Here is a 16,429-nt window from a genome sequence, read left to right on the forward strand (position 1 = left end):
AACTGATCTTGCTGATGAAGAGTCTGGAACTATTTTACATAGTTTTCTAACATTTGGTCTGAAAAGTATAGCAAATATAAACATAAAATTACAAGGATTTTTTTTCTTCTAGAATCAGATCTTTGCTGGTGTCAGTTTATCTGTACAAAATTTGTAAGGCTAATTGCAGAACGCAATAGGAGAGAAACGTGCCTACCAAGATTCTTGCAGCATAGCCAAGTGTTTTTGTGTTACAGTGCTTTCAGTTTAAACAAATGTGGCAATCAAGAAAAATGTTTACAAATCAGAAAGAGAAATGATAAATTTAACTGTAAGACTTAAAGGTGTAAGTTAGGCCATTTTCTTGTTTTTGAAATGCACTATTATAGTTTTAGGTGGCCTTTTCTGTTATTACAATATGTGGATAAATTTATACTTACACTTCTTGGACTTCTTGGAGTTAAGAAGCATAGAATTTAGTTCTAAATTGTAAATTCTCATTTAGTATACAACATACTGATCTTGATCTCCTTTTCTTCCAGTCCAGGGCGTTAGCTTAGACCTGTACTCATGGAGCTGAGGCAGAAAATATTGGAAGAAAACCTGGAACAGCCAGGACTTAAAAAAGGCAGGTGAAGATGCAGTCAGATTACAGTGGAAGAGTGTGTGCGTGCATGCGTGTGTGCATATGTATGTATGTATGTATATTATAAATATTTCACAGAATTGAAGATTCTGGTAAACAAGAAGGTTTTAGGTTAATTAAAGGCTGTTTTTTTGCTTTTTCATGATGATTTTTCCCCGTTTCATACAGCTGAGATTTTTAATCACATTTTAGTTGTTCAAGAATGGGAGATGTACTCTCTTTCATAATAATGAAGTGTTCTGCTCTGGGCGACATGACTTGGTAGGAGGCATAATAATAAAAGCCTTTATATTTTCAGGTACCCTAAATTAGCCGCTGCTTTGCGTTTAACAGGTCCTAATCTGATGTGATACGATATAATAACAGGACTTTCAGGTTATATAATAAACTCTAGGTATTGAATAGAATTCTGAACCTCTTTGTTCACAATTCTGGACTCAGATTAAACCAGCCAAATAGTTAGATTGTCAACCAAAACAGGAAGGATTGGTTTCCTTTCATGATATATATGTCAATATTATTAATGACTCAATTTCCATTTTTCTTATGTTCTTATAAGAATATGAGAATAATCTGGTTCTATTGTCACAAAACTCATCTTAGGCTAGAATTTTGCTCTAACAGTGACCAGACAGATATCTTGGCTGTGCTCCCAAACGAGATGGACTGTATTTCTTTCCAAATGTTCTTTCTCTGTGACTGGTATTTGGAGGCATGCTTTCCCCAAGTTTTTTTTAAAAGAAACCTTATTCTTTTATTTATTTTAAAATAATGACAGAGAAACAAAAAGAAGATAAAAGTGAAAAATATAGCCAAATAAAAAGTGTGTGTGTGTGTGTGTGTGTATGTTTCGAAAACACACACACACACTCTCATTCATTCATTCATTCCCTGGTACAAGCTGAGAAGAGGAGAACCTGTGGTCTAGAAGTTAAAGCTACTGCCTAATAGGTAGACTCCCCAGGTTCAAATCCTGGTAAGGGTATGGCTAGCTGATGAGAGCAAAATAGCTTGAAATAGATTTAGATTCCCTTCCTTTTCATTATCAGCAAAAATGTGTTACACACATAACATGCACACACACACACACACACACACGTGTGTATGTATGCATGTGTAAATGTTAACTTTTGTGGCACAGTTGTTTTTTATGCCATCTAATACTTTCTCATAAAGCTTGATAATTGTAAGACAATGTAAAAACATGTGCTTTAAAGAAACATTATCTTTATTACCTGTCCAGCAAAATACAATAACAATAACAACAGAGTTGGAAGGGTCCTTGGAGGTCTTCTAGTCCAACCCCCTGGCTAGTCAGGGAACCCTACACTACTTCAGACAGATGGTTATCCAACATCTTCTTTAAAACTTCCAGTATAGGAGCATTCACAACTCCTGAAGGCAAGATGTTCCATTGATTAATTGTTCTGACTATCAGGGATTTCTTCTTAGTTCTAAGTTGCTTCTCTCCTTGTTCAGCTTCCACCCATTGCTTCTTGTTCTATCCTCAGCTGCTTTGGAGAATAGGTTGACTCCTTCTTCTTTGTGGCAACCCTGAGATATTGGAACACTGCTATCATGTCCCTGCTCTTCTCTGCACTTTTTCTAGAGTCTCAACATCCTTTTTGTATTGTGGCAACCAAAAGTGTAGCCTTAACGAGGCCTTATATAGTGGTATTAACACTTCACGTGATCTTGATTCCATCCCTCTTTTAATGCAGCCTAGAACTGTGTTGGCTTTTTTGGCAGCTGCTGCATACTGCTGGTTCGTATTTAAATGGTTGTCTACTAGGACTCCAAGATCCCTCTCACAGTTACTACTGTTCAGCAATGTACCACATGTACCTGTGCAATTTGTTTTTCTTCCCTAAATGTAGAACCTCACTTTTTTCACCATTGAATTTCATTTTGTTAGATAGTGCCCATTGTTCAAGTTTGTCAAGATCCTTCTGTATTTTGAGCCTATCTTCTGGAATGTTGGCTATTCCTGCCAGTTTGGTGTCATCTGCAAATTTGATGAGTTCCCCATCTATCCCCTCCTCCAAGTCATTGTTGAAGATGTTGAAGAGTAAATGAAGAGATATTTGATAAAGGAATTTTACCACTAGCATGTCACTTGGCTTATTTCATCAAAAGCAAATAGAGATCATACTCAGTGTGCTAATTCTGGTTCTATCTCATTGATTAATGTTGATACCATGATTTTAACAGCAGTGTTAGCAAATTGAATGTAGCAAATGATATTTTTAGTTACTAAGAATGATCAAGCAGAGTTTATAAAAACTAGGCAAGTAGCAAACAACGTTATGTTAGTCATGTACCTAATACACGAATAAAAAGACTAATTTGTAATTTGTTGATAAAAAAGCCTTTGACAAGATATATAAACAATACATGACTGCTGTCCTAAATGTATCTGGATTTCCTTTGGAATTCATAAAATGAATTAAGATATGTGTTGCTTGAATCTAAAATAATTAATGGCATATTTTCTCCTATATTTCCACTTTAAAGGAACTATATGTTCTTGCTTTTTAATATCTGCAGGGAACACTTGGCTTGTGCTTTTAGACAACATAGAGAGATTTATGGTGTGGTATATAAGTCATTTAAACACTGCCATATTTTTGGGCTGTAAGGCACACCCAAGTATAAGATGCACCAAGATTTTGAAGAGATAACTGAAAATGTTTTTGCCCTCCCCACTGACTCTAGGAACAGTCTGCAGGCCTGCCAAACCCTCTGTGCATCCTGTTTTTTCAAAAAAATGGGCCCATTTTTTTGAAAAAAGGGGGCACACAGAGGATTTGAGTGACCTGCAGCTGCTCTGGAGGGCAAAAATGTGCTGTGGGGAAGGTTTTGGAGGGCAAAAAAAGGACCAATTTTTTGCAAAAATGGGGCACGCAGAGAGGAGACGAGGCATGTGCAAAGTTGTGCAAAGGTGCATACAAAGTGTTTTCAGAAGGATCGTGGAGGAAAGAGTTTTCAGATGGCAGATTTCCCTCCCCGATTCCAAAAATGGTGCATGAAACGCGGGGATCATGGAGGAAAGAGTTTTCAGGTGACAGTGCCTGCCGTACACACGTTTTTTTGAATCGGGGAGGAAAATATGCCACCTGAAAATTCTTTCCTCAACGATACTTGCATTTCAGACATTGATTTTTGAATTAGGCAGAGGATTGTGCTGCTGCTACCTGAAAACGCTTTCATTTAAAAGGTTTTCAGTGTTCCCCGGGCTGCTTCAGGAATCAAGCTCCGACCAAGGCAGCAAAGATGCAGGGGCTTGCTGGAAAGCCCGGCAGCATGTCTACAAAATGGCAGTCTCTCTATCGAGCTTTGCTGTGATAAAACTCGGCTTTCAGCGCTTTGGGAATTAGGCTCCATGTGGAAGTGAGGAAGGACCCCACTGCTTGGAAATGCATTGTGCGGAGCATGTCGGCAGAGCTACATTCGGAGTATAAGACGCACCCAGATTTTCATCCTCTTTGGGGAGAAATAGGTGCGACTTATACTCCAAAAATATGGTAATTCTGCCAACTACCAGCAGTAGTTGGTTGACTCAGCCTTCCATCCTTCTGAGGTCGGTAAAATGAGGAATTGTTGGAGGCAATATGTTGACTCTAAACTGCTTAGAGAGAGCTGTAAAGTTCTGTGAAGCTATATATATAAATCTAAATACTATTGCTATACTATATATGAAAATTCTGGCTGTCTTTAATGTTCAGATGCAATCAAGTAATATATTAGTACAAGGTTATTGCTTTTAAACTTTTTAACTTTTAAGTGAACAAGAGCTTTTAAATTTTGATAAAGGGAAACCCATTAGTTAGTGAGCCCATTAAAGTGAGCCCATTAAAGATTTTTGATCATTTGATGCTTTGGTTCTCCACACCTAATACGTTTGAAGGACAATAGAACTAACTTGAGAGAATAGTCAGAATTAACCTAACAGTGTGGACGAGTCACCATTTTTCTCATTTCAGATTTCTTTCTCCCATCTTCTATGTACAATTTTTCTCTGTAATGTGTAATATCCGGTATGATATCTTTGGAGTTCCAACTCCTAGTTCTCTTTTCTTTCCCAGCAACTCCCAGTTAGTTTAAGCCTTCTTCTTTTCTGAACATGACAATACACACATGCACTCTCCTGTTAGCTTTCTTTTTGCAGCCCAAAATAGGGTTCAAGTTTATGCATTCAGAAAACAAGAAAAACTTTCCCGGGGAAAACTGAAAACAGGGATTCATTTCTCCAGGAATAGCTGCCACTATGCGGCCATATACACTTTGAATCATATTCTGGTTTTAGGGAAGGGCAGTTTGTCAAGATTGAATTGTCTGCTGATGAGAGTTGTTTTACTTTTGCAGAATACACTACTTGTCTTATAGGCACTGCGAGCAGGACTATATTTTGGTGACTCTCTCTTTGCATTACAATGGTTATTAGTTCTTTGTGATTTCAAGTTTATGATACTGTTTCCCTTTAAAGTGCACAAACTATACAGCTTCTCCCAAATATAACTTCCCAAATACTCTTTATATAAGGCCAAACAATTATTAACTAGTGTTACCTGTTAGCAGGGCTGCATTTAATTTTGGCAGAAAGCCATGAGACTGCATATTGCTGGGATGATGTAAAGAATGTGCAAACTAATGCAGCATAGCAGTATGCACTGAGAGTAATCTTCTTAGTAGCAAGGTTGTAAATAACTCCATGGCATGCATACACTTGAACACACACCTATCCCTGTAGAGGTGTGTCTCCCTCCCACACCCTTTCCCTCCCATTCCCTGGGGCTGCCTGTCACCTGACCCACCGATACTTTCAGTTCTTTGTGTCCTGGCCTGGAAGAAAGTTTTGCTCTGAACATGCCTCAGTTCACTGTAACAAAAGTGGAAGATGATGAAGAGGGGAAACCAGAGGGGGATGGACAGGCAGGAAGCAGACCAGGGCGGATCTGGGATCCTAGTGAAACTGCCGGGGAAGGTAAGCAAGTTAAATTGAATAGTTTCTTCCCATTTATCAAGGTTTCTCTCCTCCCCCAGCTTTTCATTTGAGGTCTGGTAATGTTTAACCCTTTTCGTTATCCTCATTTGCTAGGAAGAACCATGTGCTCATTTGCCTTCTAACAGGGAGAAAGCCACCCTGTCTCCTTTGCTTTCCCCTCACCATCGTTACTTTCCAGTTTCTGATAGGGGTGGTTTTTTTTAGTCTTCATCTCTCTTTTCTAGATTTATTTAATCCATTAATCATCTTCTCACTAACATTCCTGAAACGAGACCTTCAGCCTGGTGGAAACTAGTTGTCTAAGGCAAGTTACTGAAGTCAGAACCAAACTATAATCTGTGATTAGAGCTTAATTCGGACAGAGGCCAAATGTTCTGCTTCTTGTACTTGGGAGGAAATTATAGCCACGCGTGCATCTAGGATTCCTGTTCTGTTTCAGCCCTTAGATAGCAAGTGAGCCTACATCAATGCAAAAAATTGTGGTGTGCAATGCAGGTTCATTTGAATATATTATTTTAGGATCACAGCAATAGAGTAGCTCATTTTTTTCTGGGTATGATTTTTGTGTGTATACCCAGAAATAGAATTTAAAATAAATAACAATAAATATAATATATATTATATTTGCTTGCTGTTCAACTTCATGACTCGGGCTCAGAATCTCTTCTCTTTATGCTTCCATTCTAGCATCATGCAAATCCATTCACAAACATTATAGGCAGTTCTGCTATGACTCCATCCTAATGGTGATTAAAACAGATAATACCTATACCACATCATTTATTTCTTGGATGGATTGATAGGTATCTTATTCTCCTTATTCTCTCTTCTGAGTTGCATTGTTTACCATTATATTCTTAACTGGATTATTTTTTAATTTGCTCATCTTCAGAGCCTTCCCGGGATAATAAAGGTGAAACTCGAAAAATTAGAATATCTTGCAAATGTTCATTTATTTCAGTAATGCAGCTTAGAAGGTGAAATGTAATATATGACAGAGATTCGTTACATGCAAGGCAAGATAGTTCAAGCATGATTTGTCATAATTGTGATTATTATGGGGTGCAGTTCATGAAAACCACAAATCCACCATCTCAGAAAATTAGAATATTACATGGGATCAATAAAACAGGGATTATACATAGAATAAAAACAGACCTCTGAAAAGTATAACTATGCATATGTACTCAGTACTTGGTTTGGACCCCTTTTGCAGCAATTACTGTCTCAATGTGGTGTGGTATGGAAGCTATCAGCCTGTGGCACTTCTAAGGTGTTATGGAATGCTTCAGTAGTGGCCTTCAGCTCTTTTGCATTGTTCGGTCTCATGTCTCTCATCTTTCTCTTGGCAATTCCCCATAGATTCTCTATGGGATTCAGGTCAGGCAAGTTTGCTGGCCAATCAAGTACAGTAAGCCCACAGTTGTTGAACCAGGTTTCGTTGCTTTTTGCAGTGTGGGCAAGTGCCAAGTTCTTCTGGAAAATTAAAGTCATCATCCCCATAAAGCTCAGCTGTGGAAGGAAGCATGAAGTGCTCCAAAATCTCCTGGTAGACAGCTGTGTTTACCCTGGACTTAATGAAGCAGCACAGTGGACCAACACCAGATGACATGGCTCCCCAAATCAACACAGACTGTGGAAATGTCACACTAGGCTTGAAGCATCTTGCTATGTGTGCCTCTCCATTCTTCCTCCATACTCTGAGTCCTTGGTTTCCAAATGAGATGCAAAAGTTGCCACAGTCTTTGTTCATTTGGTGAGCCATGTCATCTGGTGGTGTTGGTACCACTGTGGCTTTTAAAGAAGGGTGGCTTATAAATCTAAGTAATTAAATTAAATTACTGATAATTTGATATTCTAATTTTTTAAGTTTCATCTATACTTCCTTTCCATACATACTCTGCTTCATTTATATTTCCCATCACATTCCAGCCATGCTAAACTAATCTAATAAATTCTTAGTGTCTTTTTTTCTTTTGGATTCCCTCAACATAAGGTTTTCTTGCTAAAATTTTCCCATTAATTCTACAAGCCCAGGACTATCTTACTCTTAATTATGGTATATTTGGATGTTTGGATGAAGATTGTTTGGTGTGTATCTTCAAGAGTCTGTTTCATATGATTTGGCCTGCATTGTTTATAGTCAAATTGCTACACTGTTACCTGGCATAACCTTGAATTTGCCAAAAAAATATATATTCCCATTTCCTGTTTTTTTTACCTGTTCATTGTTTTCAATGCCATCTTAAAACTTCTTTGGTACAGACACTAACCAAAATTATCTTACATTTGACCTGGGAGAGCAGTGTAAAGAAATTGAACATTTAAATGAAAGAAAATGGCTAAAAATGACTATTTATTACACTTGTGGCCATTAGTCCATGAAATTATTAGTATTGTTTTGAACAGTGCTTTGTTTCATTCTTCCCAATAGTCAGCAATAGATTTCATTATTATTCCCATTTTGCAGATAGGAAACAGCAGCTAGAAAATGTAGCCTTGCACAATAATGTTCAAAAAAATTTCCTCTAAGGTCCCATATAATTCTGTACTCTATTAAAAAAGGATTCCTAATTAGAGGTATGAAAGATGTAAATCTGAGAGTATAATATGATAGGGTAAAACCATTCGAGTTTGCTGAGCTTTACTCCCACTTTATTCTAATGTGCTAGAGGAAGCATATACGTATTACTTAGAGAAAGCATCTATATTCTTGGTTTTCCTTTGTATTTGGAAAGAACACAGCTAATAACCCAAAACAAATTAATTTGCAAGTTGATTTGTTTATGAAAGGGTGGCTCAGAAGAAATAACTTGGAGTACATTTTGTACCATTCATCAGAAAAATGGAAGTTGAATTTTCCTCATGGTGTTTATTTTATTTGAATAATTAATTTTATGTAGGAAATGCATGTATCAGAAAGGGAACATAAACCTTAAAACTAGACAGAAAAGTTTGTTCTGTTGCACAATATTCTAAGCTGCAGCTGTTAACCTAAGTAAAGCTTAATACATCCCATCATTTTGTCAGTCAACCCAAATAATATTTCTGTCTTTGGTTTGACTGCCTGTGTACTTCTCTCTTTCCCTCAAAAGATTCCTATATAGCCTGAAAGTTCTTGCTTAGCTATATCTGGCTATAAAAGGCTGGATGCTGACTGATAAAAAGTTGCTCTCTTTGTGTTATGTCTGTTCTTTATGCCTTTGTTCGTTCATCATCATCATCATCATCATCATCATCATCATTATTATTATTATTTATATTTGTATGCCGCCCCTCTTTCACAGGTAACAAAGAAAAAAGCTTTTTAAACAATAAATAAGTGTTATGAAAATAAGTAGTGGGTTTCTATGCCCAGAGATGCCAAAATTATGGTACTACCTTAATATCCTTCACACCACTTCCTATAAAAGACTGTGTTCAAGAGCGAAACCTGTTAAGATGAAATCTCTTAGGCTGAGTTAATCTTTTTATGCCCTAAATATAATAATCCTGAATAAAAACATTTCTATGATTTCCAGAAATGCATCCTTCTTTATAGATTTTATTTTCCTACTGATGATGAGGAAACATACATACCTACACACCATGCCCTAGAAACATATTCTAAATTAAGATTTAATGTGTAATCCAGAACCTTCATTTTTGGCAGTGCCCAGATCTGATATAATCTCCATTTATCCTCTTCAACACTTCGAATTGCTTTGCTAAAGCAACAAGCAGAAATAATTAGGTGCAGACTTAACAGTGATCTAGTGTCTTTAATGCTGAAGACCAAACTACGCTAATTGGTCAAGGAAGATTGCCAGTGCTAGAATGCTTCACAGACATGAAGGTGGCTTTGTGTATGAATATAGAACACAGAATAATAGAGTTGGAAGGAACATTGGAGGTCTTCTAATACAACCCCTGCTTTAACAGGAGACTTTAAAGCAGTCTGTTTAAGATGAATACCATAGTTGTCCAGTCTCTTTTTGAAAGCCTCCTGTGATAGAGCACTCACAATTTCTTAAGGAATTGGTTTATGGCTCTCACCATTAGGAAATTTCTCCTTAGTTCTAGGTTGCTTCTCTCCTTGGTTAGTTTACAGCCATTGTTTCTCACCTTGCCTTCTGGTGCTTTGGAAAATAGTTTGACCCACTCTTTATGGCAGCCCCTACAACTATTGGAAAACTGTTATCATGCCTCCTCTAGTCCTTCTTTTCATACCCAATTTCTGTAACCATTCTCCTGTAACCATCATCTTAATTATTCTTGTTGCTCTTTTCTGCACTCTTTCCAGAGTCTCAACATCTTTTTATACAAAACAGGATGCAGTATTCCAAGTGTGGTCTTACTCCGGCTTTGTAAAGTGGTACTAAAACTTCATGTGATCTTGATTCTATCCCTCTGTTAATGCATTGGCTTTTTTTGACTGCTGCCACACAGTTTTGCCTCATATTTAAGTGATTGCCCAAGACTCCAAGATGGAGATGGATTATTTTGGTTTGATATTTCATCAACTAGTCCCTTCTATTTCACATAATCTGTTGACAATTTCCCTACAAGATCTCTTAGGAGACTTGAGATTTTGTATGCCTTGATTGATGTTGACTTTCTGGAAGTATGGTTTTCAATCTTCACAATCTGAACATTTTTCTTATTGCTGTCTATATAAGCAATTTTTTTATCAAATTTCTTTGCTGCCCAATATAGGTAGTTACTAATGAATATGTCTTCACTTTTTAAAAAAAGCTTTAAAAGCTTCTCTTCCCCTATCATTAAAATTATACCTGGGTGCAGTAAACCTTACTTTAACCTTATTTTTACAAGATTTTGGGAAAAGTATTCATTAAATCTGTAAGTCTGATTTTATAGTTTTCATTAATTTATTGATATAATAACACTGAATTTAAGCAACAAACACTTGATTTACTACGCGTTAATCCTTAAATGATGACAAATTCGGGAATAGCATTTACTCTGTCAAAGGTCTATTAAACTAATATTTTATTGAAATTATTTTGGTTACTGTCATTTTATTTTTATTGCCTGACACCCTTTATATATGCCAGGCTCATGAGACAATTTAATATTTAAAATGAAAATGTGATAAAAAGAGTGCAAGTAGTTTTGACTCTCAAAAGAACAAAACCAGCACATGTGAACTCAAAACCACAGTAATAGTAAGGTAACATCAAAAGAAAATATTTAATTATTTAATTAATTAATTAATTAGTATGCCGCCCCTCTCCGTGGACTCGGAGCGGCTAACAACAGTGATAAAAAACAGCATGTAACAATCCAATACTAAAACAACTAAAAAACCCTTATTATAAAACCAAACATACATACAAACATACCATGCATAAATTGTAGAGGCCTAGGGGGAAAGAATATCTCAGTTCCCCCATGCCTGACGGCAGAGGTGGGTTTTAAGGAGCTTACGAAAGGCAAGGATGGTGGGGGCTATTCTAATCTCTGGGGGGAGTTGGTTCCAGAGGGCCCAGACGACATTGTTTAGTTGACAGGACCCGGAGAAGGCCAACTCTGTGGGACCTAACCGGTCGCTGGGATTTGTGCGACAGAAGGCGGTCCTGGATAATCTGGTCCAGTGCCATGAAGGGCTTTATATGTCATAACCAACACTTTGAATTATGACTGGAAACTGATCGGCAACCAATATTGAAATAGAGCTTCACCCTATTCCTATAAAGTACTGATGAATGGCTTTGGGCAGACTTCCTTTGGAGAGAGTCCAGGTTTTGCTGTTCTTAAAGCATTTCAGATTGTTTAATTAATTGTTTTGGGTTGCTGTTTACAAAACACTTTAAGCATATGAACAGTCTGTTGTATAAACAGTATCTTAAATTTACTTGCCAGTTTATCCCAACTGCCTGATCTTCATATAGTATATAATGTACAAATTTTTCATTTGATAACTATACTATACCATTCCTAATCTCCTTCCTTTTTTATTGTTTTATTGTGATTTTTTAACAGCCTTGTTAAAACATCCAGTTTTGATTTGATTTTAGAAGATTTGCACATTGGCTCTGTTTTAATGATGGACACTTATACCAGCGGTCACCAACCAGTGGTCTGTGGTCTGTAGACCACGAAAAAAATTTGGTGGTCTGCAGGAAAATGATTTTAATTTTTTATATTGCACTAAATCAGGGTTCCTCAAACTACATCCCCTGACCCAGATAGATGCAATGAATGCTGCAGAGAGTCTCCCTATTTGGGGTCTTTTTGTGCAGGTTGGAGTGGAGCAAAAATTCCTAGCTGGGGTCTGCTTCAATCTCCTAGTGCAGGGTTTGGACAAAGGTTAGAGGGAAGTGCTGTTGGTGGCAAAGAACTGGAAGGTCTTGTTCCAGTGGGACTGCATCACGGCCAGGAAGAGGCTGACCATCTCAACCCGCTGAGCCTGCAGGTGCTGGTACTTGGCCTTGCACTCCCACAGGTCTTATCTCTGCTTCGAAAGCTTATGCTCATAGTCCTCAGAGAGGTGCTTCTACTAAGCCTCCTCCTTCTCAGTTGGATACAATTTGAACTAAGTCTTTCTTTCTCTTGTTGACTGCTTAGCTCCAATAACTTCTTCTTGTTGGGGCCCTAAAGAGCCCAGGTGGGCAGGCAAAGAGTGACTGGGAATGGAGGGTTGAGGCAAGGTGCCCCTCGAGGTGAGTGACATCGAGTTGGCCATGCTTACCATCATAGGACCACCTAGCTGCACCCGCCCAGCCGGTTGTTAGGCAGATCATATTAGTCATTTGCAGGATTTAAAATTATGAATTAAAATTATTTAGTGGTTCCTGAGGTCCAAAAGGTTGGTGACCCTGATTTAAGGCATTTAATCAAAGCAAATCTTTTTTTTTTATTATTATTATTATTATATACACATATAATACATACATAAATAAGACAGACAAACATAAATGGGTACAGTTCCCCTACATCTCTCGGTTTGCATCCACCAATATACTTTCCCTATACAAATATATTTTTTATAAATTACTTGTTCGTTCTCTCTTCGTTCTTCTTCTACATTATTCTATACAATGATCCATAAAGACTTGATGTTATTCTTTCAAGAATTGACAGTTCTAGTTCACCTTTTATTCTTTCTTTCAGCTACTGATATAATTTATTCCATACCGAGTAGCATTCAGTGTCTTCTTTTTCTTTTATTTTCCTTGTTAATTGACCCATTTCAGCACAATCCAGTATTTTTCTAATTATGTCCTTGTCTTTTGGCGTATCTTTATTTTTCCAAAATTGTGCATATGTTATTCTAGCCACAGTAGTGATGCGTATAATCAAATAGTTTTTTCCTTTTATATTATTTTGTCAATTATGCCTAATATAAATTTTTTAGGCTTCCTCTTTATATCTTATTTTATTATCTCTATCAGCCAAGATCTGATCTTACTCCAACGTTTTTTAAGGCCAAGCAAATCTAGAGCCTGGCATGCCAGTGGAAAAATAAATGGGCATAGCATGCCATTCTTTCAAAGGAAAATTACAAACAAAAAACCCGGAAGTTGATCTTGAATCATGCTCATATCAGCTGCATTTTATTAACTGAGAGGGCAAGAAGAGAGGTCATCTTCAGTCTCATGAGCAACATGTTTATTAGGCAATATAATTTATACATATTGTTTATGTTTGCATAACCCTAGGTCTATTTCTATTTGAACACATACTGCTAACTAAGCCATTAGAATTTTGCATTACCAGTCACACATTCCTTTCTTATGCATTTGTTAATAGTCTTGCTCCATCAGGAAGTCACAGAGCACAAGACAGATGGCCAATCTTCACTTTTCCAGACATAACTGAAAATGTATTTTTCATTAGGCATATTCAAGATAAATTTTTGTAAAAGGATATTGAAGTTCATTAATATTTGGAAAGCCATTTTTGAAAACAGTTATATTGTTTGAGATCTTATTATTTGCATTCAAGCATTGTAATTTGGAATACGCCAGAGAGAGTTATAGAAAGAAAGGAATCATGCCTCATTCTTCCGTTAGTCCTTCCGCCCCCCCCCCCTTCACTCTGGGGTGCCCCACTGCCCTATCTATTATCACCCTGGCCTCTTGGATGACAAAATGACATCAATTGTGTGGGGGTGATAAAGGAGAACCATAATTCTTTACAGTGGCTTCTAGTATTAAACCTTTGTTCACCGATTTGCAGCTGTCAGTTTAAAATAACAGAGTCGATTCCCTGATGGGTTACTTCATGCTGTTTGTGAAGTTGATTAATGGTTGTTGAAGGAAAGTACATTTTAAAGAAATCCTGGGAAGTTTAGGAACAAAACAGTTCATTTTATTCTCCCATTCTCTTTATTTTGCTATTCATTCCCTCCCCCCTCATGTTCTGCTTCATTTTTCAGATGTGAGTCAAACTTCCATCACAGGGGAACAATGTCAGCTCTTAGGTACAGTATCAAAGAGGTGTTTTGTGTATGTTTGGATGTGTGTGTTTATATGGTAAATGTATGTTATCCTGTTATTAACCGATCAGCTGATGTGGGGTTGAGGGCACAAATCTCTGTTGGCTGCAGCCGTATGAGTGGACAGAGGGAAGTTAAGTATCTATGTGGTGTGGTGTGTGTGTATGTAGGAGTGTGTATCTTTGTATCTAAAAGAGAATGATCTAATAATGTGTAGTGCCGTCATCATCAGTAGAACTCATAAATTTTCCAGTAATAGGATGCTTGCGCTTTAATAGATGTGTTTATAAATATAGTAGCTATTTTCTTGGTTGATTATATTCTGTAAAGGAGCAGTGTAACTTTTCAGTAGCTTGGATTATATTCTCATAAAAGGATAATGGTCATGCTGACCATTATATGCCGCTTTATATGCCGCCCCGAGTTTTCGGAGAGGGGCGGCATATAAATCCAATAAATTGAATTGAATTGAATTGATAAAAGTAGTATATGGGTAGATGATAAATACCTTTTCTAGATTATGTCCTGCTTTAGCATGGGTAAAAATACAGACATACCTCTTCCTGATTTATATTTATTTTTGTAGCATTTGGATTCAGCCTGGTTTTATTTCAACACAAAATAGCTCTAATTCATTCATTTGCTTACTCAATTTATAAAGCCATAACGAACATACAGTTCATTATTAAAAACAACACAAGATCAAATACAGTGATGACAATGTCATTTCTTCTGCAAGAAAGTTAGAACTTACACCAGTGGAAAATTACAGGTAGTCCTCAACTTACAACAAGTTTGTTTGGTGACTATTCAAAGCACTGAAACAAGTGACTTATGACCATTTTTCACACTTACTATTGCAGCATCTTCATGGTCACTTGATCAAAATTCAGATGCTTAGCAGCTGCTTCATACTTAGGTCCAAGGGTCATACAATCCCCTTTGGCAACCTTCTAGCAAGCAAAATCCATGGGGAAGCCAAATTCACTTAACAACGGTGTAACTAATTAAACAACTGTAATCATTCATTTAACTGTGTCGCAAAATGGGGCAAAACTCCCTTATCAAATGTCTCACTTAGCAACATGATATTTGGGGTCAATTGTAGTTGTACATCGAGGACTACCTTGTATTCTACCATTCTATAGATTATCACTAGTAATTACTATGAACTCAGACTTTTTTTTAAAAAAATCAGGATGGGTATCAGAGATTTGGGGTTGTTGAAACAGGATCAACATGCTTTTGAAAGATCAAGGGAGTCTTGCATCTTCAGTCTGGGAAAACTGACAGGGTAAACAGTAGCAGATGCTTATCTCTGTCAAAGGGAGTGTTTGTAGGATTCCATAGAATAGATAAAAGAGTCAGCAAAAGCATATCAGCAAAATAGCCTGGAGCTGTTTGTTCCAGTGTGCTGGGAATGTTATCTTAGGACAGGGGTAGGCAAAGTTGGCTCTTCTATGACATATGGACTTCAACTCCCAGAATTCCTGAGCTAGCATGATTGGCTCAGGAATTCTGGGAGTTGAACTCCACAAGTCATAGAAGAGCCAACTTTGCCTATCCCTACCTTAGGATAACTATTCAATGAAAGCTTGTCCCTACTTCATTTAGTAGATGCTACATAATGCTGGGAAAAATTAAGGGTTAAAGAAGAATGGGACGACAGAGAATAAGATGGCTGTATGAAGTCACTGAAGCAATCAGAGTGAGCTTAAATGGACTCCAAAGGATAGTAGAGGAAAGCAAAGCCTGGAGGAATGTTTTCTATAAGGTCACGATGAGTCGGACACAACTTCACAAATAACAACAACAACATACTCTGAAAGCAGAAATCAGAACATAGAATTCTGTATTCTTCCTTCATTTCTCTAAAATGGGGTGACTCATCCACCTTTCCCTTTCCCATATAAAGCTGGCCAGCTAACAGGCTATTTATTATCCCCTTATGAGCAGAATAGAGGAATGACAGCATTTTAACTTTAATACAGATAGTCTGTGATTTACAGTTTAACAATTCACTTAATCACCATTCAAAGTTACAATGACACAATGACTGTTTTTCAAAATTATGACTGTAATTTTCTCCATGGTCATAGAGTAGAATAGAATAGAATAATAATTTTATTGTCATTTTGAATGTACACTAATTCGCATACATTAAAATGAATTTTTGTTGAATATAGCTCTCAAAGGGTCCTCCAATATCCACTACATAAACATGACAAATGAATGCAAAATTATACATATATGACACAGAAACAACACAGTCATGTGATCAAAACTCATACACTTGGCAACTGAGTCATTTATTGTGGTTGCAGTGTCCTAGAGCCATGTGAGCACTTTTTGCGTTCTT

At 37.1% G+C, this 16,429-nt stretch overlaps 1 protein-coding gene across 7 annotated transcripts in view; it reads left to right on the forward strand.

Annotated features, from left to right (window-relative positions):
- SLC12A6 (solute carrier family 12 member 6) overlaps window positions 1–16,429 on the forward strand; it is a 62,155-nt gene that overhangs the window by 15,908 nt on the left and 29,818 nt on the right. For 2 of the 7 annotated variants that reach the window (XM_070727121.1, XM_070727122.1), the window contains exon 2: window positions 14,011–14,055. The exons of 3 other annotated variants lie outside the window; for them this stretch is intronic. In XM_070727121.1, the coding sequence (XP_070583222.1) occupies window positions 14,011–14,055 (45 nt within the window). Of the gene's footprint in view, window positions 1–5,444; window positions 5,610–14,010; window positions 14,056–16,429 lie in introns of those variants that run through there. 2 more of the 7 variants (XM_070727127.1, XM_070727128.1) reach the window with 2 other exon arrangements.

Source organism: Erythrolamprus reginae, chromosome Z (assembly GCF_031021105.1).
Source record: "Erythrolamprus reginae isolate rEryReg1 chromosome Z, rEryReg1.hap1, whole genome shotgun sequence".
NCBI classification, from domain to species: domain Eukaryota; kingdom Metazoa; phylum Chordata; class Lepidosauria; order Squamata; family Dipsadidae; genus Erythrolamprus; species Erythrolamprus reginae.